The sequence below is a fragment of the Cynocephalus volans genome, chromosome 10 (genome assembly GCF_027409185.1).
Source record: "Cynocephalus volans isolate mCynVol1 chromosome 10, mCynVol1.pri, whole genome shotgun sequence".
Taxonomy (NCBI): domain Eukaryota; kingdom Metazoa; phylum Chordata; class Mammalia; order Dermoptera; family Cynocephalidae; genus Cynocephalus; species Cynocephalus volans.
Window position 1 is genome coordinate 104,670,008 of NC_084469.1, and position 24,397 is coordinate 104,694,404.

The 24,397-nt window shown below is 54.1% G+C and overlaps 1 protein-coding gene across 1 annotated transcript; it reads left to right on the forward strand.

Annotated features, from left to right (window-relative positions):
- The first annotated feature begins 511 nt into the window (after window positions 1-511).
- Window positions 512-24,145, forward strand: MAST1 (microtubule associated serine/threonine kinase 1). The gene is made up of 26 exons (XM_063112663.1): window positions 512-594; window positions 2,202-2,290; window positions 2,735-2,810; window positions 4,515-4,593; window positions 6,600-6,760; window positions 6,927-7,002; window positions 7,179-7,388; window positions 10,318-10,419; window positions 10,501-10,633; window positions 10,714-10,781; window positions 13,445-13,530; window positions 13,620-13,828; window positions 17,258-17,396; window positions 17,498-17,630; window positions 17,767-17,932; window positions 18,035-18,136; window positions 18,305-18,427; window positions 18,989-19,098; window positions 19,725-19,903; window positions 19,978-20,225; window positions 20,575-20,781; window positions 20,999-21,228; window positions 21,535-21,657; window positions 21,747-21,883; window positions 22,609-22,796; window positions 22,887-24,145. Exons 1-26 carry the CDS (start codon window positions 512-514, stop codon window positions 24,143-24,145), a joined length of 4,716 nt encoding a protein of 1,571 aa, XP_062968733.1.
- Window positions 24,146-24,397: the final 252 nt, after the last annotated feature.

A 24,397-nucleotide genomic window follows, 5' to 3' on the forward strand; every position in this document is an offset into this window, starting at 1 on the left:
CCATCCCTATATGGGGCCCCTCCTGTGTACTTGGTCCTGTGCTAGTCTCTGGGGTTCGGGAGAGGAATCACACTGGAACTCTTTCCCTCACGGAGCTCAGCCCTCAGCGCACGGATGCTGATGAGGGGTCTGTCTCTGTCTACCCCAGGGAGCTGACTGGCCTTGCGGGCAGCGGCTGCAGGTCCACGCTGACCTCCATCCTTTTGCCCCTTTGCCTTGCAGAAGGATTTGCCCCTTCCGCGGAAAAGCAGCAGGTGAGCCTGGGGGAGAGACACGCGGGGCTGGTCACCCCTTCTACCGCCCGGCTGAGGGCGTCAGGCGCGCGCGCGGGCGGGGCCGGGCGAGCCGCCACACAGCAGCGCCCCCTCCCGGCTGGCCGCAGCCGCAGGGCCCTCCCCTCCCCTGCCCTCCCCCTGCCCGCTGCGGCTCCAGCCTCCGCCCCGCGCACTCGCTCCCCGCGCCGCCGCCGCTGCTGCTGCCGCACCTGCCACCATGTCGCCGCCGCCGGGTCATGTCTGACTCTCTCTGGACCGCGCTTTCCAATATCTCGATGCCCTCCTTCCCCGGCGGCAGTATGTTCCGCCGCACCAAGAGGTAGACCCCCGATCCCCCAGACACTGTCCCGTCCTTCCCACTGAAAATCTCCTCTCCGGCCGCTGCCGCAGGGCGGGGCCGGGGATGCTGCGCCCGGTCCAGCTGCGCCAGAGGTGCCCGCGCTGCGCCTTCCCGCCGGGGATGGGGTTGAATGGGAGACGGTGTGGGCCGAGGCCGGGGGGATTGCACGCTGGAAAGGACGGCCGCGGGGGGGAGGGGGCTGTGCCGAGCGGGGGTGCGGCGCCTTTGTCTGCTGGTGCTTCGGGTTCCAGCAGCCCGGTGGGGGTAGGGGAAAAATGGGAGGGTGGGTGGCTTGGCACCCTCAGAACAATAGCCGCAGCCTGGCCTCCCCCCACCCCCATGCCGCGTGCTCCTGGACGCGCTAATGTGCTCAGTCACTGCGGCTGAGGGTGAGGGGATGGAGGGGCTGGGGGCTCTCTCTTTGGGAGCTGGGATTCTGAGGCCTGAAAAAAGGGAGGGCTTTTTAAAAATCATGGCACGGACTACCCCCCCAATCAAGAACACAGCCTCACACTGAAAATAGTGACACAGCGTCACACAGGACATGATGTCACACACATACACAACAGCCCTAGTGGCCCAGATACACTGGGAGGCACCACGCATACCCAGTCATGCAGCAGCTACAAGTCAGAACCATGCACAGATACACAGGGGTACCCCCAGTGTCACACACAGACAGATATGCAAAACCACAAGCACAGCGTCGTATATACCTCGTAATATGTCATATGCATGGGAATCCTCACACACAATTATGCCATCCGAGATGCACACACACATCCATGCACCCATCCATGTCACAACACACGATGTAATAGCTAGGCATGTCATATGCTGTGTCACACTGACTTCAAGAAAAACAGACACAGGGAATCATCACACATAAGACTCACCTAGGAAATGTCATACATAGGGGCGTGCTTGACATGCTCAGTGTTGCAGGATGTTAAACTCATACAGTAGATGCCACACATGGACATACATTGTGAATGTCACACACAGACGCAAGGACAGTGTCTCACACAGACTCAGAATGCTGCACAAAGACAGAGGCCCATGTCGCAGAACTTATGCATCACGAACATGTTTCAGCACACACAGTCATGGACAAGTGACGTTTCACACTGTGCTACATAGATACACAAATGCACAAGTTGTGTCACATAACATAAACCTAGGGAGTGTCACATATGATGTCACACTAGGATTCCTTCAGTGTTACAGTGTTGAACTCACCAAGTGGATGGCACATGTGGATACATACAGTGAATGTCACATACAGACCGAAGGACACAGACAGTATCACCAATAGTGTCACATAGACACCATGACTATCACACCATGACTGACACTGTGCCCCATACATGATCCACACTGGGAGTCTCTCACACACGTGCATCCCCTGCCATACGTAGTCCTGCTGAGGCCTCCACCACCTCCTCCTTCGAGTAGTCCTCCAGGGGCGCCACCAGCACACACGGATGGGAGATAGGCGGGGATTTGAGCATGGAGACCGGCTGGCTGGGCTTAAGAACTTACTGGGCTGCTGCCTGGCCGGCCCCTCTGCCTCGCCTTCCCCACAGCTGCCGCACCAGTAACAGGAAAAGCCTCATCCTGACCAGCACCTCACCCACGCTGCCGAGACCCCACTCCCCGCTGCCAGGCCACCTGGGTGAGACCATTGGTGCAGTCTTGGTGGGTGTGGACCAGACTGCAGGAGGCGGGGCCACAGGCGAGGGGCGTGGCCATGCGGCAGGAGGGCGTCTGAGTCTGAATAGAGGCGGACCCGGATTGGATAAGAGGCGGGACCATCCTCGTGTGGGCGTGGCCAGTCTGCAGAGGGACGGGCATTGGTGGGCGGAGGCTCAGGCGGAACTAGTAGACTGGAAAGTGGATGGGACAGAAAGGAGGAGCCAAACCTGAGGGGCGGGGCCATCCCAGACGAAGGCGGAATCGGCCTGCAGGGGGCTGGACCGACTCGGCAACTAAATCAGTGTAGAGGTGGGACTAGGCTAGAGAAGCGACGGGCTGCTGTTCGCACCGGTTTTAGGGATCAGGAGGCCTGAAGGGATTGCCCTCCAACCCAGGCCTAAAGCTCCCCCTCTTTCCGCCACAGGTAGCAGTCCCCTGGACAGCCCCCGTAACTTCTCCCCCAACACCCCTGCCCACTTCTCATTTGCCTCCTCCCGAAGGTGAGTCCCTCACAGCAGGGCCCCAGAACCACGGCTGGACCCTCCCCACCGCCGTCTGGGCTGCCATCTGTTCCCTCCTAATTGCACCCGAGCTGGGGCCTGAGGGGACCTGCAGCGCGCCCCAAGGTCCCTGCGGGAAGGAGGGCCCAGCCTTCGGGGTGGGGGCTTAAAAAGGCGGGGCCAATAGCGATCCGCAATAGGAAGGGGGCGGGGCTTCCTTTGAGGCCGAGCGAAAACGCGTGCGCTCTGGGCCCGGGGTCTCAGTCTCCCAGAGCCTCGCGCTCCTGGCCTGGCGTTTCCATAGCAACAGGACAAGGTAGTCGGGATGAGGTGCGCAAGCGCAGACTGCATGTTGCCCATCTAGAGACTCTGGGTCCCCGAAGTAGGGGAAGGCTGCTAGGGCTATTTTTCAAGGGCCCAAGAGGAGGAATCCCTGGTTTTTCTCCGAGGGTCTCTACAGTGTACTTAAATGAATTTTCTGGGGGCCTTTGGAGAAATTGGGGGAGGCAGAGAAGTTCCTCTAATGTTTCTGGAGAAACTTTAGGTAGTCAGCAGGGGGTTTGGTGACTCTATTTGAACTCCATTTATTTATTTACTTATTTTTGCGGCTGGCTGGTGCTGGGATCCGACAAACCTTTGAACTTGGTGTTATGACACTGCACTGTAACCAACTGAACTGACCAGCCAGCCCTCGAACTCTATTTATTCTAAAATTGGTGTCTAAACACCTGCTATGTTCTAGGAGCTGGGCATATGGGGCGAGTGGGGCACACAGGCCAGAGAACAGGGATCATTATGAAGGGCGATGAAGGCTGTGCTGTGGGAGTCACAGGGGACATTGGGGACAGAGGACAGCTCCCTGGGAGGGAGGGGAAAGCTCCCCTCGATGTGGAATTGAGCTGAGGGCAACACGGAAACAAGACAGAGCTCTAGGGTTGGGCCTAATGTGTTCATGTGCACGGAGAGAGGGCTGAGCTGGGGCACCACGGGGAGGAAGGGACAAGGGAGCAGCCCTGTGCATGGAGCATGTGTGCACGTGATTGTGCCATCTGTGTACTGATGTGGACGCGTGTGAGTGTGAGACTGTGAATATGTGAGTGAGCCTGTGCCTGCACATGCATCCATGGGAATGTGCATCAGCGTGCGAGTGTGAGCGTGTGTGTGTAGGTGTGAGAGAGTGTTGTGTGTGTGTGTGTGTGAAGTGTGAATGTGTGAACTGTCAGCATGCGAACTTGCCATCCTAGTCACACTAAAACTAGTGGGTGTGGCTGTGAGAGTGATTATGTCTGAGTGCACCAGAGTGTAGGGACACCAAACACAAGAGCATGTGACAGTGTGTGTGTGTTTGTGGGAGAGGCCTTTCTTTTCTGAGAGGACCCAATGGGCCTCCCAGGGGAGTTCACTAGGGGTAGACTTTTGGGGTCCCTCTTGAATGAATTTCTTGGGTGGGCTCTTTGGGGGGGATGACAGGAGAGGAGGATCGTGGGGAGGAGCAGAAGAGACTAATCCTGTCTCCCCGTCCCTGGTACCTGGCTGGCAGACTACCTCTTTACCTCCTGGACTCTGAGGGCCTTCAGGAATCTCAGAGCACAGATAAATTCCCCCACCCCCTGCCCTGGCTGTGGCCAGAGGCTTCTCTCACACCCCGAGGAGTGGGGGAACCGGTGAGAGCAGGCGGCCTCTGAGCACCTTGCTGGGTTCCAGGGCGGACGGTCGACGTTGGTCTCTGGCCTCTCTCCCTTCGTCTGGCTATGGCACCAACACGCCCAGCTCCACCGTCTCGGTGAGTGCGGCGGGCGGGTGGGCAGGTGGGGAGGAGCTGCAGGGGGCCCTCCAGCCCGAAGCTACACAACAGACCAGCAGCCCAGGCTGGGTGGAATGAGAGGCTGGGTTTCTTTGTCCTCTAAAGTGTCCACTTGACCATCTATTAGTGAGTTACAGGTCCCCCCAACTCCTGTTCTCTGCTCTCAGTACATATTCTTGGGGATCCTACTCATTTCTGACTCATTTACAGATGAAGACATTAAGGGTCAGTGAGTTAAGACACTTGCCCAAGTGTCTGCATCTTGCCAGGGCCAGGCCATGGCTTTCGTGCAGAGTCTATCGGCTTACTCCCTGCAATACCCCAAGCCACTCTCTCCATCTGCCCTCTTTTCTACTCATGTCTCTGGTCCACTCATCCATCCACTGCTATGATGATCAGCAGACATTTGTCACCAGTTTGTCATGTAGTGGGCAGGCTCTACAAGCTGTGCCAGGGCCCAAGGATTCATGCAGCCCTTATGAGGGTAACAGGCCAGTAAGAAGGTAGTTACAACATGGGGTGGTTGGAACTGTGATGGGAGCAGCACAAGGCGAGGTGACAGCAGAGGAAAGAAATGTGATTCAGCTGGAGAGTCAAGGAAGGCTTCCTGGAGGAGGTGGCATTGAAGTTAAGACAGGATCAGAGGGGTGATCAGCAGGAGTTTGGCAGGGGGAAGAGAGGAAGAAGGGTGCTCCAGGAAGGGGGAACAGCATGTACAAACTCCTGGAGGCCACAGAGGACTTGCTGTATGTGGAAAGTCGAAGGTAGCCTCACATGGCTGGAGCTTTGGTTGGAGGGGAAAGAATAGTGGTGATGCAGGTAATGACCTTGATCATGTTGAGACTTTTGGCCAGGGCAGGGAGGTGGCTTTTATTCTAAGTGCAGTGAAGGAGCCATAGAATGACTATTGCCTTACATTAAATTGCACTAAAATTATAGTTAGAACTATTTGATTTTTTGTTTTGTTTTGGGCCAGTATGGGGATCTGAACCCTTCACCTTGGTGTTACGAGGTGATGCTCTAACCAATTAAACCAGCCCTAGAACTATTTGAAATCGTGATTCTGTAGGTTATAGATAATATGCATTAAATTTTTTAAAAAAATTCTAGAATTAGCATCTGGAAAAGAAAAAATATTTTTCAAAAGTAGCTACGGATCGGATGAGGAGTTTTAAGCAGAGGAGTGAGTGATGTGCTGTTTAAAAAGATCATTCTGACTGTAGGCAGAATCAAGTGGGTGTTGTGTCTCTTCGCTGATGTCTGTGGGCCTGTGTTTGCCCTGACTGCATGCCAGATCCTGACTAGAGACCAACCAGAGCCAAATCCCTGCCTCGAGGAGCAGATAGCAAACAATAACAAATAAATAATAAAGACGTAGAATGTCAGGAGATAAATCAAGAGGAAACAAGGTAAGGTAGAAATAGGAAATGATTGATGTGTGTTCAGAGGAGGCCTCTCGAGGGGTGATATTTAAGCAAAGACTTGAAGGAGGAGAAGACACGATCAATAGTACAGGGTTCCAAGAAGAGGGAAGAGGCTATGCAAAGACCCAGGGGCAGGAGGTGGCCTGGATTTTTCAAGGACCATCAAGGAGGCCACTGCAGCTGGAGTACAGCCAGCAACGGGGAGAGTGGGAGGAGGTGATGGCCAGATGGTGCAGGACTTTGTGGGCCACGGGGAGGACTTGAGTGTTCAGGTAAGGTGGGAGCCACGGAGGGTTCTAAACAGAGGAGGGACATGACTCAAGTTTTACCAAGTTCCCTCTGGCCACATCCATGTCTGTGTCACTGTTCCTAGCCGAGTCTGTCCCTGTCCACCTGTCTGTCACCAGAAGTCTCAACCAGGGTCCTGGGATCCAGGGATCCTAAATCAGGTCCTGATGCTGGCCTTGCCCAGTGTCCCATCAACCGGGGAGTCCCACCCCAGGGTCCCGAACTGCGGGGGGCCCGCGGCGGCTCTGACCCCGGCCCCGCCCCTCCCCCCAGTCCTCCTGCTCCTCCCAGGAGCGCCTGCACCAGCTGCCCTACCAGCCCACCGTGGACGAGCTCCACTTCCTCTCCAAACACTTCGGCAGCACCGAGAGCATCACAGACGAGGATGGCGGCCGTCGCTCCCCGGCCGTGCGGCCCCGCTCGCGGAGCCTCAGGTGGGCAGGCACGGTCGCCCCCCACCTAAGCTGACGATCTGGGGGCTTGTGAATTGAGAGACCCCTTTCCCTGCGAATGAAGTGGGCTTGCCGTATGATGGGTTAGACCTGGGGGCACCTGATGCCTGTCTGCCGGCTCGGACAGGAGGGGCTTCTTTCCCCGCAGCCCCGGGCGTTCCCCCTCCTCCTACGACAACGAGATCGTGATGATGAACCACGTCTACAAGGAGAGGTTCCCGAAGGTGAGGCGGGGCGCGGGGCGGCCGCGGGGAGTCGGGGCAGCCGGGGCTCTCGCTCGCCTTAGCCCCGCGTGCCCCCTGGTGGCCGGAGCGCGCAGCGCAGGCTCCCGGCGGCGACAGCCTCGGGGACCAGCCAGCCGCGCACCAGCATCCCTGCCCTGCCTCCGTCCCCCCCGCAGGCCACCGCGCAGATGGAGGAGAAGCTGCGCGATTTCACCCGGGCCTACGAACCTGACAGCGTGCTGCCGCTGGCCGACGGCGTGCTCAGCTTCATCCACCACCAGATCATCGAGCTGGCCCGGGACTGCCTCACCAAGTCGCGAGACGGACTCATCACCACCGTCTACTTCTACGAATTGCAGGAGAACCTGGAGAAGCTGCTGCAGGATGTGCGTGCACGCGGAGGCCGGCCCCTTCTCAGGCTCTGCACCCACGAATCCTGTCCGATGCCCCCACAGCCATTCAGGAAGCACCTGCCACGTGCCAGGCGCTGGTGTGGAGCTGAGGATTCAGGGGTGGAAGAGAAGGACCTGGTCCCCACCCTAGGTCTGATGGTGGAGGCAGGAGTTTAACCTCTTTAACCTCCTTCAGGTCTCTCCTCAAATTTCTTCTCAGGTGGCCTCCTAGACCCCGTCCCCCATTTAAAATCTCTAACTCTGCTCACACCACCGACTTAGTCTTTTGTTTCTCCTTAATACTTAACATGATCTATCATAGTGGATATTTTTGATTATTTTTTTTCTTGTCTCCTCTATTCCAGTGTCAACTTCACAGGTGGGGTTGGGGCTTCTCTGTTCTGTTTACTGCAGTGTCCCTGGTGTCTGGCACATTGCCCAGCACACAGTAGGTGCTCAATAAATGTTGGTTAAGTGAATGGATTAATGAATGAAAGTAAACAAGATAATGCCCCCAATTCAAGTCAATGATCACAGATAGCATTTATTTTATTTTATCTCTTTTATTTTCATTTTTTGGCGGCTGGCCCAGAGGGGGATCCTGAACCCTTGACCTTGGTGTTGTCAGCACCACGGTCTAACCAACTGAGCTAACCAGCCAGCCCCCACAGATGGCATTTACTCAACACCTACTGTGTGCTGGGCACTGGGAACACAACAGTGAACAAGTATTCTCGCCCTTGTGGAGCTAATATTCTAGCGTGGGATACCAACGAGAAACACGGAAACAAACAAACGCAGGAATGCAATGATTTTGGCTGACACTTAGAACACGGCAGCCAGATGGAGTGTCAGGATCTCCTCTGTAAGATCCACAGAGGCCTTCCTGGAGGATGTGACACTGAAATTGGGACAAAAATAAGGAGGAAGTGGCAGCTATGAGAAGAACTAGGGGGAAGGTGTTTTGAGAAGAGGGAACAGAATAGGCAAAGGCCCTGAGGCAGGAAGGCAGTTGGGGAAATTCCAGGAGCGCAGAAGCCAAGTGACTGTACTGTTGTGAGATGAGGTTGGATAAGGGCACAGGGACCAGAATATGGGTGTCTGGGCTCCAGGCCCCCAGCCCAGACCTGAAAGACAGCATGGTGTCATCACCTTTGGTGTCAGATCTGGGTTTCAGTCTACATTCTGCCACTAGGTCCATAGAGCTGAGGGCACAGACTCCAGACAGCCTAGGTTCACATCCAACTCGTCTCTTACTTGCTGTGCAGCCTTTGCCATGTCACTTAACCTCTCTGTGCTTCAGTTCTCCTATAAAAAGGGGGTTTGCTCATTCATTAATTCCACCAATATTTACTAAGCACCTACTGTGGGGTCTGACACTATCCTAGAAGCTGGAGAATCCACTGGAATTAAAACAAACAAAAATTCCTGTTTTGGGGGAGCTGACATTCTAGCAGGAAGAGAGAGAAGGTGAACAAAGAGTAGGCATCAGGTAAGCTGGCTGGTTAGTTCAGTTGGTTAGCATCATGGTGCTGATAGCACCAAGGTCCAGGGTTTGATCCCTATACCTGCCAACAACAACAGAAAAAAAGCATTAAGGCTGGGACCAGGGTGGGGCAAGTGACTAATTCCGTGCCATCCCCCCACCCCCGAGTATTAAAGTAATTATTTTAAAAATTGAAGAGTAGGTAATTAAAACTCACAACATTATTATTATTAATTTTGTGTGTATGTGGCAGCTGGCCATACAGGGATCAAATTCTGGATGGGTGTTATCAGCACCACGCTCTAACCAACTGGGCTAACCAGCCAGCCCCCACAACATTATTTTAAGTTTACATTTTTTTTAAAAAAGATGACCGGTAAGGGGATCTTAACCCTTGGCTTGGTGTTGTCAGCACCACACTCAACCATTGAGCTAACTGGTCATCCCTATATAGGGTCTGAACCCGTGGCCCTGGTGTTATCAGCACAGCACTCTCCTGAGTGAGCCACAGGCCGGCCCTGCATTTTTTTTTTTTTAAAGATGACCAGTAAGGGGATCTTAACCCTTGACCTTGGTGTTGTCAGCACCACGCTCTCCCAAGTGAGCCACGGGCTGGCCCTTTATTTTCCTGGTTTTAATGGAAACAAACGCATCGATAGTAATATTTTCAATGAAACTATTAGACATTTTAAGAAACACACTAAAACACATATAGATCAGTGCACCTTTTTCCTCTTGCCTCAGGCTCCAATATGGCTTGTCACAGCCCTGTTGGATTCTGTCTTTATTTAGATTTCGATATTTGGTTTATCATGGATTTTTTGCATTAATTTTGATTTTTTCCAAATATTGCATTAAGGTATTAGTTATCCTGAAGACTGAGTTTTTGGTGCCCAAGGTGTGTGCCTATTTGCTTTACCCAAGTCCCAGTCCTGATAGACATGATAGATTAAATTGTTAGCATGTTAGAGGGAATTCATATGATGGAAAAAAAGTAGAGCAGGTTAATGGCAATTGAGGGTGCTGCCAGGAGACAGGGTGAGATTTTAGGACAGGTGGGGTTGGGGGTTAGTATAGGCAGGGAGGTGACAACTGAGCAGAGACCTGAAGGAGAAGGGAGCCACGTGGGGACTCAGGGGGAGAGCATGCCTGGCAGAGGGATTTTAACTCGGCCTGGATTATGGGGCTGTTTTGAAGATGAGCTGAATGAGTGAAGGTTTTAGGACTGTGTTTGCTATAATCATTATTACTTATCATTATTATTATCATTATCATTATTACATTATTATCATCAATATTTTTACTGTGTGGCCTGGGCCTCAGTTTTCTCACCTGTAAAATGAGACAACAGCTGCAGTGTGTACTTTTTGGTGTTGGGAGAGGGGCCCTGCTGAAGCAGAGTGCCTGTGAGTCCCACTCCCTGTGCCCCCCACTCAGGCCTATGAAAGATCGGAGAGCTTGGAGGTGGCCTTTGTCACTCAGCTGGTGAAGAAGTTGCTCATTATCATCTCTCGCCCTGCTAGGCTGCTGGAGTGCCTGGTAAGGGGCCTGGGAATGGGTGAGGGGCTGGTAGGGGGGTCCCTTGGAGCCTGCAGCAAGCCTGCTTCTGCCCTGCCTCAGGAATTCAACCCAGAAGAGTTCTACCACCTGCTGGAGGCGGCTGAGGGACACGCCAAGGAGGGTCACCTTGTAAAGACGGACATTCCCCGCTACATCATCCGCCAGCTTGGCCTCACCCGTGACCCCTTTCCAGGTGCCAGCTGGTGGGCGCAGGTGGACGATGGGTGAGCAAGCCCTGACCCCAGCCCATGCTCACTCTCAGTCTCTCACTAGATGTGGTGCACCGGGAGGAACAGGACAGCGGTGGCTCCAACACTCCCGAGCAAGACGACCTCTCAGAGGTAAGACCAGTTTGCCCAGCAGTTAGCACTCTGGTCTGGAGGCAGGCAGGACGGGGCTCACCTCCTGCCTCTCTACCCTGAGGCTGTGTGGATCTCTTGGTCCCACACTCTGAACCTTAGTTTTCCCATCTGAAAAATGGGATTAATAGTAGCTCTTCCTTTATGAGCTTTTTTCTTGTCATGGTAAAATACACATAACAAAACATACCATTTTAACCATTTTAAAATGGACAATTCAGTGGCATTTAGTACATTCGCAGTGTTGTACAATCATTACATCTATCTAGTTCCAGACCTTTCTCATCACCCCAAAAGGAAACCCCATCTCCATTAGAGTTGCTCCTCCCAGCCCCTGGCAACCACTGATCTACTTTCTGTCTCTACGGATTTGCCTGTTCTGGACATTTCATATCAATGGAGTCATACAATCTGTGGCCTTTCCTGTGTGGCTTATTTCACTTACAATAATATTTTTGAGGTTTATTCACATTGTAGTGAGTATCAGTGCTTCATTCCTTTTTAAGGCTGAATAATATTCCATTGTATGGATACACTACACACTGCTGATCCATTCATCCATTGGTGGACATTGGGTTGTTTCCATTTTTGGCTACTGTGAATAGTGCTGTTATAAAAAATTTGTGTTTGTTCGAACAACTGATTTCAGTTCTTTTGGGTATATACCTAGGAGTGGAATTGCTGGGTCCTATGGTAACTCTATGTTTAACTTACTGAGGAACACTGCATGGACTTCTGAATGAGCTGGCTGGCTGCATGTGTTAATGGCAGCTCAGTTTGGTGAAAACTGCCATAATCCCACCACCAGGCCAACCACACTGTGATGGATGTTCCAGATGTCTAGTAGAGACTGTTTGTCATAATGGCCACACGTATGTTCTCTGAACCTACCTAGTGTTTTTAGAAAATTTGAAGCAAAATATAAAAATCAGGAGATTTTGTCTCAAAACCTGGGTTTAGGTCTCCTCTTGAAAAATCAGAAGTTCTGACAACATTGTGGTGGAACCAGCTGGCACTGACTGCGGCTGCCTTGTGATATTGGGTATCTGACCTCCAGCCACCCACGGCCTCCACCTGGCCTAGCTGGCCCCTGCAGGCACTTGAGTTTGTGATCTTTGTTTCAAACTGTGTCTATACATTGACCCCCCCCCACACACATCTTTCCTTTTTACATAAAATATATTAAAGAATCTCACTATATATGCCATTTGTTTAATTTTTTGAATAGGTAATGGAATGACATCACTCAAAAGTCTAAAACTCTAAAAAGGTATTTATCTCTAATCGTTGTTTGTAGGATTCTGTGTTATTCCATTCAACTGAACTTGTTAATTGAGTGATTCAAATCTTCCATCTCCCTATTCATTTTTTTTTTTTTTGCCTGATTGATCTAATAGCTCCTGAGAGATGTGTTAAATCTTTGTTTTGAGCAATTTCTCTCTGTAATTCTGTGAATTTTTGTGTCAAATAGTTTTAGCCTACATTCTTTTTTTTTTTGTTTGTTTTGTTTAAAGATGACTGGTAAGGGGGTCTTAACCCTTGGCTTGGTGTTGTCAGCACCATGCTCACCCAAGTGAGCTAACCGGCCATCCCTATATAGGGATCTGAACCTGTGGCCTTGGTGTTACCGGCACCACACTCTCCCGAGTGAGCCATGGGCCGGCCCTTAGCCTACATTCTTAGGAGCATACAAGCTCAATATTTTTATATCTCATAGCTCTTTCTGTGTAATATCTATGTGATAAAATCTCTTCGTCCTAATAAAAATCAAAATAATTTTCAAGAAAGATAGTGAAAAATCTTACTCCCACCCGTGTCCCGCATTGCCCTATATTCCCCAAATACGATTACAGTTTTATTTTACCACTTTTTCTTTCTTTCTTTTTTTTTAATACACAAAAGCATATAGTACATATTGTCCTTTGCCTATTTTCAACTTAGTAAAATACTCTGGAGAGCTTTCTAAATCAGTGTACAGAGAGATTCCTCATTCTTTTTAACAGTGGCACAATATTCCTTTATACAGATGCTCATGTGTTTATACAACCAATTTCCTATAGATTGACATATGGACTGTAGCATAAATTCAAAAGCGAACTTGCTGGGTCAATGGGAACATGCTTTTGTAATTCTGATATATACCAAAGTACCTCCTGTGGGGGTTGTACTAATTTACACTCCCAAAAGATAGGTATGGTTTTCCCCATGGCTTTGCCCACAGACTTTGCTTGGTAAAAAAATGGTATCTAGGGGTAGTTTTAATCTGCCTTTCTGTCATTATATGTGAGATTGGACATCTTTTCATATATTTAAGAGCTTTAACTCTAGTTCACATGCCTTGTGCACTTTTTTCTCTTCAATTGTTCAGCTTCTGTTATTGATTTCTGGGAACTCTTTATATATTTATATATTAGAGTGATGATCCTTTATGTAGGTTTTCTTCTATCTTTTCTAATGGAAGAAGTTAGAAATATGTTGTCAGAGTCAGTCCTAGGTTCAAGTCCTGACTTCATTCCTCCCTCACTGTGGCACTTGGATGAAGGACTCACCCTCTCTGTACCTCAGTTTCCCCATGTGTCACATAGAATGACAGAAGTCCGACTCTCATGATGATGACGATGGCTGTCTCCATCTTTCCCTTGCAGGGCCGCAGCAGCACCACCAAGGCCAAGAAACCACCTGGGGAAAATGACTTTGACACCATCAAGCTCATAAGCAATGGTGCCTACGGGTGAGCCACCCGGGGCTCTGGCGGGGGGAGGGTGGCGGAGGCCGGGTGTCTCGGAGGTGACGGCCGGTCCTCGCTCTCTCCCCCTGCAGTGCTGTCTACCTGGTGCGGCACCGGGACACGCGGCAGCGCTTTGCCATGAAGAAGATCAACAAACAGAACCTGATCCTGCGCAACCAGATCCAGCAGGCCTTCGTGGAACGCGACATCCTCACCTTTGCCGAGAACCCCTTTGTGGTCGGCATGTTCTGCTCCTTCGAGACCCGGCGCCACCTCTGCATGGTCATGGAATATGTGGAAGGTTGGCTCCCCTGTGGGCTGCAGGGAAGATGGGGGCATGCACGTGGTCCCAGCCGCTAGGGAGCCTCCCTGAGCCACAGTCACCATGTGGGCTGTCTGCCTGTATGTCTGTCCACCTGTTTATCCATCCAGTCCCTGATCTGTCCAGCCATTCCACGTGTTTGTTTCTCCAGTCAACTATTGGTTTATCTGTTTTTCATTTCATTCAATACAGATACGCCCATCTGATTAACCATTATTTATCCATTATCCACCCGTCTGTCCTATTACCTATTCATTTGCAAACCCATCCCTTTCTCTATCCATACATTCATGCACCTGCTTGTTAATCCATCTCTCCATCCATCCATTCATCTGATTATCCTTCTGTTTGTCCAGCATATATCTGTTTACACATTATACATATATTTTTGTTTGTTTGTTTGTTTTGGCAACTGGCCTGTATGGGGATCCGAACCCTTGACCTTGCTGTTACAAGGCTGTGCTCTGACCAACTGAGCTAACCGATCAGCCCTATACATATATTTTTATAAATTAATAGACTGGTTTTTGAAAGGGGTTTTGGGTTTACAGGAGAATTGATCAGAAATACAGCGAGTTCCCACATATCCCCTTTCGTTTCCCCCTCACCCCCAGTTTCCGCTATTATTTACATCCTTATTAGTGTGGTAAATTTGTTACAATTGATGAGCTGATATTGATACATTATTATTAACTAAAGTCCATAGTTCACATTAAGGTTTACTCTTTGTATTTTGTATTTATTTTTTATCATCAATCTTTTTATATATCTGTCCTTTCATTCATTCAGCTGTTTATCCACCCACTCATTCACCATCCATCAATCCACCAGTATCGGTTTATTAATCTATCATTCATTCATCAATTATTATCTGTGTTTTTATTCATTCATCCAAACCTCCGTCCCAGCATTCATCTCATTTACCTATTATCTATTTATCCATCTATATCTAGTTAGCAAGCTCTATCCTTTTTTTTCTCTAAAGATGACTGGTAAGGGGGTCTTAACACTTGACTTGGTGTTGTCAGCACCACGCTCTCCCAAGTGAGCTACAGGCTGGCCCTTAGCTCTATCCTTTTATCCACAATTCATCCATCAATTTATCCATCCATCCCACCATCAATGTATATGTAACTTTTCATCTGTTTATTTATCCATCCATGTCTGTATCCACCCAAATAACAATCTATCCCTTGCCCAAATACACACATGCTGTGGTGATTGGGATACACACATGATCTCATGTGGACGCAGCTAAGCCACCCCCAAGCCTTACTCAACCATCCAGTCACTCAGCAAATGTCCTCATTGTCTCCCTTGTGGCACATGCTGTGCTAAGTGCTGGTGGCAGAGTGGGAGCCGCACAGACACACCTCTCCCTCATCGAGGCTGCCTTCTGGCCTGTGTAGACAGACAGTAAACAGGCAAAACAAGCCAAAGGAGACAATGCTGTTTCACATAGTGACAATGGCAACAAGGACGAGAAGACTGGAGGAGGTGGTGAGGACACAGGTGGGCAGGGGGCCTCTCTGAGGCCTGGATTGTGCTGGGAAAAGTGACCCCTTTGTGTAAAGTATCTTAGGGGAGAGTGTGTCTCGACTTGGAGTAGTGAGGAGGCTAGTGGAGATGGAGCCGAGCTAGCAAGCAAGGGGGAGAGTTGGGGAGATGAGGATGGAGAGGTGGAAAAGCCAAGTGTGCAAGGCCTTCCAGAGCCCAGAACAGCATTGGATTTCATTACGAGGACAACAGGAAGTCACTGGAGCAAAGTGGACACGGTCTGACTTATGTTTAAGAATATCTGTTCGGCTGCTGTAGGCAGGTCGGAAGCAGGGAGACCAGGGTGGAGACGTCCACTCTAGTCTAGGGTCGTGGCAGAGGAGGAGAAGGAGGTGTAGTTGGGAACCTTTTTAGTGGGTCAAGAACATAGTAGGGGGCTGGTCCCGTGGCTCACTCGGGAGAGTGCAGTGCTGATAACACCAAGGGTGCGGGTTTGGATCCTATATAGGGATGGCCGGTTAGCTCACTTGGGAGAGCGTGGTGCTGACAGCGCCAGGTCAAGGGTTAAGATCCCCTTACCGGTCATCTTTAGGAAAACAAAACAAAACAAAACAAAACATAGTAGGTGTGCTCAAATGCAGACTTCCAGGCCCCACCCTCAGAGAGTCTGATTTGTCAGCTTCTGAAACTCAGCTAAAAGAAACGAAAGAAAAGAAAAAAGAAAGAAAGAAATGTACTGGCTTGTATGATTGAAAAATCAAGATCACCTTCAGGTATAGCTGTATCTAGGTGCTCAAACCATACCATCAGGAATCTCTGTATCTCTTGACTGTGCTCTCCTATGTGTGTTTTTCCCTGCAGACAAGCCCTGATCTAGCAAGCTCGCCATCCAGCAGGCCCCAGAGTACATCTGACAAGCTTAGCAATCCTTATGGAAAAAAAAAAAAAAAAAGAATTCCAAGGGCTGACTCGCTGGAGCTACTTGGGTTACATGTTGACCCAGCAGCTGCACCTGAAAGGAAATCTAACCCTTGTAAGAAAAAGGGGGGGGGGCCGGCCCGTGGCTCACTCGGGAGAGTGCGGTGCTGATAACACCAAGGCCCCGGGTTCGGATCCCATATATGGATGGCCGGTTCGCTCACTGGCTGAGTGTGGTGCTGACAACACCAAGTCAAGGGTTAAGATCCCCTTACCGGTCATCTTTAAAAAAAAAAAAAGAAAAAGAAAAAGGGGGAATAGAGCAGCCAGCCGGTTGGCTCAGTTGGTAGAATGTGGTGTTGACAACACCAAGGTCAGGGGTTCACATCCCATACTGGCCAGCTGCCAAAAAAAAAAAATGGCAAGAAAAAAGGGCTGTCTGGTTAGCTCCGTTGGTTAGAGTGTGGTGTTATAACACCAAGGTCAAGGGTTTGGATCCCTGTACTGGCCAGCCCTCCCCCCCCAAAAAAAGGCAGAGAGAATGGATATTGGAGAGACTAAAATGCCAGTATCACTTATGGTAAATCTGGGGAGGTCGGAACCTGCATTTTCAGGTTCCTGACCCTCAAGATTCAGATGCCATAAGATTCAAGGACTGCACTCCCAACAGTCAATAAGCAGGGAGGTCCCAATCAAACCTCACCTCCACCATCAACTCCCTGCATGACTGGACCTCTCTCTGAGTGTCAGTCCCCTTGTATGTAAAATGGGCTGATCATCCTTTGGAGGATGGCTGAGTGGACCAGAGAAGCCTGGGAGAGGGCCATTCCCTGTGTGTCCTGGGAGAGGGAGGCCTCTCCCTGAGCTTCAGTTTTCCCTATCTGTAAAATGGGTGCAAGGTAATGTGAGGACTTGGTGCTTTGGTGAGATGAGGGCTCGACTCTGGGTCATGGGGTGCCTCCCTCTTCACATGGTCCATTCCCTGGCCCGCAGGTGGCGACTGTGCCACCCTGCTGAAGAACATAGGGGCGCTGCCTGTAGAGATGGCCCGCATGTACTTCGCTGAGACGGTGCTGGCCCTGGAGTACCTGCACAACTACGGCATCGTGCACCGTGACCTCAAGCCTGACAAGTGAGCTTGAGCCTTGTCCATCACACCCTCTCTGCCCCTTGGGAGGCCCAGGGATGAAACACAAGGGCCTGGCCTCTGAGCCCCCCACCCCGTGTCTGCAGCCTCCTCATAACCTCCATGGGTCACATCAAGCTCACGGATTTCGGCCTCTCCAAAATGGGGCTCATGAGCCTCACCACCAACTTGTATGAGGGCCATATCGAGAAGGATGCCCGGGAATTCCTGGACAAACAGGTGTGTGCACGGGCATGGGGGTCGCCACGGGTGGAGTGATGCGGCAGGACCTGGGGGCCCAGGGCCTGGTGGGTGGCGCAGCTCTCCCCCTAGGCCCCTCCTGCGGCCAGGGTGTGGGCTGACAGCCTGCCCCCAGGTGTGTGGGACCCCAGAGTACATCGCGCCCGAGGTCATCCTGCGCCAGGGCTACGGCAAGCCAGTGGACTGGTGGGCCATGGGGATCATTCTCTACGAGTTCTTGGTGGGATGCGTTCCCTTCTTCGGAGACACGCCGGAAGAGCTCTTTGGACAGGTCATCAGTGGTACGCTCCTCTGCAGTGGGCAGGCAGGGTGCACAGGGACATGGGCCAGCCCAGGGCCCCCTGGACTCCAAAAGTGACCCCCCACCCTACTTTGCATTGCAGATGACATCCTGTGGCCCGAGGGGGAGGAGGCCCTGCCCACAGACGCCCAGCTCCTGATATCCAGCCTCCTGCAGACCAACCCTCTGCTCCGGCTTGGGGCAGGTAAGGAGTCTGCGGTGCAGAGGAGCTGAGGGCTGGGTGCCGTTGGTAGGGAGCAGGATCCATAATCCCAGCCCCAGCCTGTGCTGTAGCCCTAGGGTGGAAGACAGGGTGGGGGGCTGGGCTGCTTGGGCTGGCCATCAGCTGTCGCTGGAATCCCTTCTCTCCCAGGTGGCGCCTTTGAGGTGAAGCAGCACAGTTTCTTTAGAGAACTGGACTGGACTGGGCTGCTGAGGCAGAAGGCTGAGTTCATCCCCCACCTAGAGTCTGAAGATGACACCAGTTATTTCGACAGTGAGTGGGGACATGGGGCGGGGCCTAGGTGGAGGGTAGGATCTGGGGAGAGGTGTCGTAGGGTAAGGCTTAGGCTGGGGCCCTGCTAGATACACATCAGACGCCTAGGTGAGAAGGCGGAATTTGTGGCGGGAGCGTGGCAAGATGAGGCGTGGCCTGGCATGGGGCGGCGCTCAGTCTAAGAACTAGGTAAGAAACTGAGGTTGGGGTAGGGGTGGGTCCTGGACAAGGGTGAATTCCAAGACTGGGCCTCGGCTTGGGCTAGAGGGCGGTGCTAGGACCAAGAAGAGGCAGGGGCGTGGGCTGGCCTGAGGCAGAGCTGGAGTGCAGGGCGCTGTAGGTGGGACCTGGGGGTGTGGCCTCTCCGGAGGCGGGTCTATACGAGCCTTTGAGAGTGGGGCAGGGACCCGGTCTGGGGGCGGAGTCTGAATCGGATCTGAGAATGAGGCAGGGGCGTGGCCTGGCCTGTAGGCGGGGCTGGAACCAGGACCGGGTTCCATTGGGGGTATGATCAGAGAAACTGACCCGTGCCCGCGGTCATGGCCCACACCCCCTCCCCAGCCCGCTCAGACAGGTATCACCACGTGAACTCCTATGACGAGGACGACACGACGGAAGAGGAGCCCGTGGAGATCCGCCAGTTCTCCTCCTGCTCCCCGCGCTTCAGCAAGGTGGGCCAAGGCTGAGCTTAGGGTGGGGCGGGACCTGGGGTCTGGCTGGGGTCCGGTCTTTGTCTCCTTGCAGGGTCTGGGTTGAGGAAGTGGGTAGAGGCTGGCCCGGACAGGCTGTGGGGAGCAGGGCCCAAGGCGCTCGAGGTCTTCAGGATCGGGAAGTTACTGAGGGGGCGGGGGTCTGGGAGTGGTGAGGCCTGGAGGGAGGCAGGATGGAGATCTATGGAACGGGCCCTTAGCATTGAGTGGAATCTAACGCGGACCAGGACAGTTGAGCAGATGAGACCCACAGTGGGGCGGGGCAAAACCGAGGAAGGTCATGCCTTGGGGAGCAACTTGTAGAGGGATGCCAGGCCTAGCCTGGGCAAGGGTAGACGCAAATTGGGTGGGGCCTGGTCCAGAGCAGATTGGTCAGGGCCTGGGGGGCGGGGCCTCGAATAAGGCGGGGCCAAACTTTATGGGGAGAGGCCTAAGCTGAAGAATTGTAGGTTGTTGGGAACAGCCCAGAATTGGGAGGGTGGAGCGTGGTGTGGGCGGATCCAGTAGCCGGAAGCCGATTGGCTGCGGAACCAAGGCGGGACCCGGGGTCTGTACCGGCCTCCACCTGTCACCTACCCCCTTTGCAGGTATATAGCAGTATGGAGCAGCTGTCGCAGCACGAGCCCAAGACCCCCGTAGCTGCATCAGGGGTCAGCAAGCGGGAGCCGAGCGCCAAGGGCCCCGAGGAGAAGGTGGCCGGCAAGCGGGAGGGGCTGGGCGGCCTGACCCTGCGTGAGAAGACTTGGAGAGGGGGCTCCCCGGAGATGTGAGCAGGGGACGGGCTGGGTTTGGGGACGGGGCTGAGGGGCGTGTCTCTTCTGACCACGCCCCCCCTCACAGCAAGCGCTTCTCCGCGTCCGAGGCCAGTTTCCTGGAGGGGGAGGCCAGCCCCCCATTGGGCGCGCGCCGCCGTTTCTCGGCGCTGCTGGAGCCCAGTCGCTTCAGCGCCCCTCAAGAGGACGAGGATGAGGCCCGGCTGCGCAGACCTCCCCGGCCCAGCTCCGACCCCCCAGGCTCGCTGGATTCGCGGGCCACCAAAGAGGCAGCTCAAGGGGAAGGCACCCCCAGTGTCGGGGACCTCGAGGCCAGTGAGTGCCCTTTCCTGCCGCCTATCCCAATTCCCCCGAGGGCATATATTGAGCATTCAATGAGCCCGATATTGTTTACGGAAGATCTCATACTATTTATTCACTCGCCAACCTGGGATTCTTATTAACGCTAGGAACCCTCCATATGCCATGCTCAGTCAGTGATACAGACTGATACAGAGAACTTCTGTGTATCAGGAGCTGTGCTGGCTGTATATGTTACGTGCTCTGATGAGACTCACAATCTTGCAGGGGAGAGAAGTGAGAATAGCATTCCAGGCAGAGGGAACGGCATGTGAGAAGTTCCTGGCCTTGAACTGAGCCCTCACCCACCTGCTCTCTCTTGCAGCTGAGCGCCCACTCCCAGGTGACCTCTGTCCATCCTCAAAAGATGGGGACCCATCAAGCCCTAGGGCCACCAATGACCTGGTTCTGCGTCGGGCACGGCACCAGCAGCTCTCAGGGGACCCTGTGGTAGAGAAGCGGCCTTCCCGAACTGGGGGCAAAGTCATCAAGTCAGCCTCGGCCACTGCCTTGTCTGTCATGATTCCTGCAGGTGAGGCCGGGCCCCACCTAGTAGAGCAAGGGCTGCCCCCGTTTGAGCCAGGCCAGGTCAATGAAAATGCTGCATTTTTCCTGTACACAGTGATTGGCTCCAGGATGAACCAATGAGAGTCTACTCTGGGACTTTGACTTGGGAGGAGGGAGGGGCAGACACAGGGAGAGCTGTGTCTTATTGGTACTGACCTCTGACCACGGTTCTGTGTCTGCAGTGGATCCACATGGAAGCTCGCCCCTTGCTAGCCCCATGTCGCCACGCTCTCTCTCCTCCAACCCATCCTCCCGAGACTCGTCACCCAGCCGGGATTACTCACCGGCTGTCAGTGGGCTCCGCTCTCCCATCACTATCCAACGCTCAGGCAAGAAGTATGGTTTCACCCTACGTGCCATCCGCGTCTACATGGGTGACTCAGATGTCTACAGTGTCCACCACATTGTCTGGGTGAGCACTCATGGGTGGGATCTGTATGGGGGGGTGGCGTTGGGGGGAGAAAAGGCCCCTCAGGGATAAGTGACAGCTCAAACTCTGGAGCCAGGCAGTCTGGGGGAGACTCCTCTGTGACCCCCTCTGTTGCTTCCCTCTCAGTCTCAGTTTCTTCATCTGCAAAATGAGGAGAATAATTTTTCTTTCATAACGTGTTATAAGGATTATAGGACATGTAGTGCCACATGTCTGGCATAGAAGCTTGGGGACTTTCCTTGTTACCAATCCTGTTAACTCTGCCCCTGTGGGGTGACCTGTCTTCAGCACGTAGAGGAAGGGGGCCCAGCCCAAGAGGCGGGGCTCTGTGCCGGCGACCTCATCACCCACGTGAACGGGGAGCCTGTGCATGGCATGGTGCATCCTGAGGTTGTGGAGCTCATCCTTAAGGTGAGTGCAGGGGAGGGGGTGCACTGAGTGAAGGGTGGGGGGGCCTGAGCAGCCTTCAGCAGAGCATCACCCCCTCGTTCTTCCTCCAGAGTGGCAACAAGGTGGCAGTGACCACAACACCCTTCGAAAATACCTCCATCCGCATTGGCCCTGCAAGGCGCAGCAGTTACAAGGCCAAAATGGCTCGGAGGAACAAGCGGCCCTCTGCGAAAGAGGGTCAGGAGAGGTGAGCTGGACTATAAGCAGACCAGTGTTTGAGCAGTGGGCGGGGCTAAGGTGGTAGGGGCACAGGTGAGGACAGGAGAGGGGAGGCGCACGGTGCACAGGAATGATGTCTGGAGCCACTGAGTGAAGAGCAGACAGGAGGACAAACAAGATGAGATGGGCTGGGAAAGTGGGAGTGTCTTGGGCAGGTAAGCAGGGCTCACCGAGGTGGACAGGGGAGGGTGCTATCCAGAGAAGGGGAGACAGGGAAGGGTCCAGGTGGTCCCTCCCTGTTTGATGTGTTTAGACTGGACGGGGAGGGGCTAGGATGAGATTTCTACCCGGAATGAGCGTGCCGGGCAAGACTGAGCCAACTGAAGTAATTTCTTTCGTAGTAGATGGAAGCAGCGGGGAGAGGTGGGTGGGGCCAGAAGTGTCGATTTGATCCGTGGGTTTGGCCTGAACGAGGAGTGGGTATGTGAGCGAATGGGAGGAGCCAGACAGGGCTGAGCTCAGTGAATTTCTTCCTGCCCTGATAGGTGGGTGGTGGCGGGAGAGGGAGGGGCTAGTGGGGTGGGCGGGGCCTGAGGTGGGAGGGGCCAAGCAGGACTGAGAGGGAGGACTTTCTGTTCTGCTAGGGGGGTTGTAGCTGTAGAGGGAGGGGCCAGAATGGGTGGGCGGCTAGTGGGAGGAGCCTGGAACTCCGAAGTCTGCTCGAAGATTGGTGGCCCCTTCCCTGTCCCCCAGTAAGAAGCGCAGCTCCCTCTTCCGGAAGATCACGAAGCAATCGAACCTGCTGCACACTAGCCGCTCACTGTCGTCGCTGAACCGCTCGCTGTCGTCCAGCGACAGTCTCCCGGGCTCGCCCACGCACGGGCTGCCGGCGCGCTCACCCACGCATAGCTACCGCTCCACGCCCGACTCCGCCTACCTAGGTAGGCTTTGAGTGGGGGACCGAGCGGTGGGATGGCCTGGCTGGTGCCTGCGAGGTACTCACTGCCCGCTACCCCTCCTCTCGCCGGCAGGGGCTTCGTCGCAGAGCAGCTCACCTGCCTCCAGCACGCCCAACTCGCCGGCGTCGTCGGCGTCACACCACATCCGGCCCAGCACGCTGCACGGCCTGTCGCCAAAGCTCCATCGCCAGTACCGCTCTGCTCGCTGCAAGTCAGCCGGCAACATCCCGCTGTCACCGCTGGCACACACGCCGTCCCCAACGCAGGCGTCGCCACCGCCGCTGCCTGGCCACACGGTAGGCAGCTCGCACACGACGCAGAGCTTCCCAGCCAAACTGCACTCGTCACCGCCCGTCGTGCGCCCGCGCCCCAAGAGTGCCGAGCCCCCGCGCTCGCCGCTGCTCAAGCGCGTGCAGTCGGCGGAGAAGCTGGGAGCCTCGTTGGGCGCCGACAAGAAGGGCGCACTGCGCAAACACAGCCTTGAGGTGGGCCACCCGGATTTCCGCAAGGACTTCCACGGCGAGCTGGCGCTGCATAGCCTGGCCGAGTCCGACGGCGAGACGCCCCCAGTCGAAGGCCCGGGCGTGCCCCGGCAGGTCGCGGTCCGCCGCTTGGGCCGCCAGGAGTCGCCCCTGAGCCTGGGCGCGGACCCGTTGTTGCCCGAGGGCGCCCCTAGGCCGCCAGCATCGAGCAAGGAGAAGGAGTCCCCCGGAGGCACCGAGGCCTGCACCCCGCCCCGAGCGACAACCCCAGGGGGCCGGACCCTGGAGCGGGACGCCGGCTGCACGCGGCACCAGAGCGTGCAGACGGAGGAAGGCGCGGGCGGAGTGGCCAGGGCCGTGGCCAAGGCGGCGCTGAGCCCCGTGCAGGAACACGAGACAGGCCGGCGCAGCAGCTCGGGCGAGGCGGGCCCACCCCAGGTGCCCATTGTTGTAGAGCCCGTGCGGCCAGGGACCAAGGCCGAGGCGTCCCCACCTCCAGGCATGGATTCCAAGGGGTTGCAGGGACCTGTGCCCCTGGGGCCTCCAGTGCCCGAGACCCCCCGGGGCCGAGAGCGCTGGGTGCTGGAGGTGGTGGAGGAGCGGACCACGGTGAGCAGTCCTCGCTCCAAGCCCCCCTCCCCCAAGGTCTCCCCTGATCCCCAGGCCCCCTCCCTAGCCCCAACAAAGAATGCGCTCAGCAGCGCAGGGCCCCCAGCCCCACCCGCTTCCCTCCTGGTCCCGAGCACCAAGCCTGAAGTGGGGCTGACCTCCCGGTGCCCTGCTGAAGCTGTGACCCCAGCAGGCCTGACCAAAAAAGGAGCATCCAGCCCCGCACCCCCAGGCCCATAGCCAAGAAGGCCATTGGGCTTGCACTGTACAGCCACCTGTATACATATGTACACATATAAATAAAGTGCGTCCATGCTGCGTGAGCTTTCTGGGGCTCACCCTTGCTCCCCTGGCATGATGAGATGTCACGTGTCCATGCCCCATGCCCCTGGCTTGTTGAAGGAGCAGAACTCTAGTCCTGGTTACCATGGAGAGAGGAGGTGAGCTTTGGGTGAACCTTTCCTGTGGTCTTACTTCTGGTCTCACCTATGA

Coding starts and splice junctions, on each gene's coding strand:
- MAST1 (XM_063112663.1), top strand. CDS start 512: ATGTCTGACTCTCTCTGGACCGCGCTTTCCAATATCTCGATGCCCTCC. Junction 2,811..4,514: donor TCATTTGCCTCCTCCCGAAG/GTGAGTCCCTCA, acceptor GCTGGGTTCCAG/GGCGGACGGTCGACGTTGGT. Junction 13,531..13,619: donor ATAAGCAATGGTGCCTACGG/GTGAGCCACCCG, acceptor CTCCCCCTGCAG/TGCTGTCTACCTGGTGCGGC.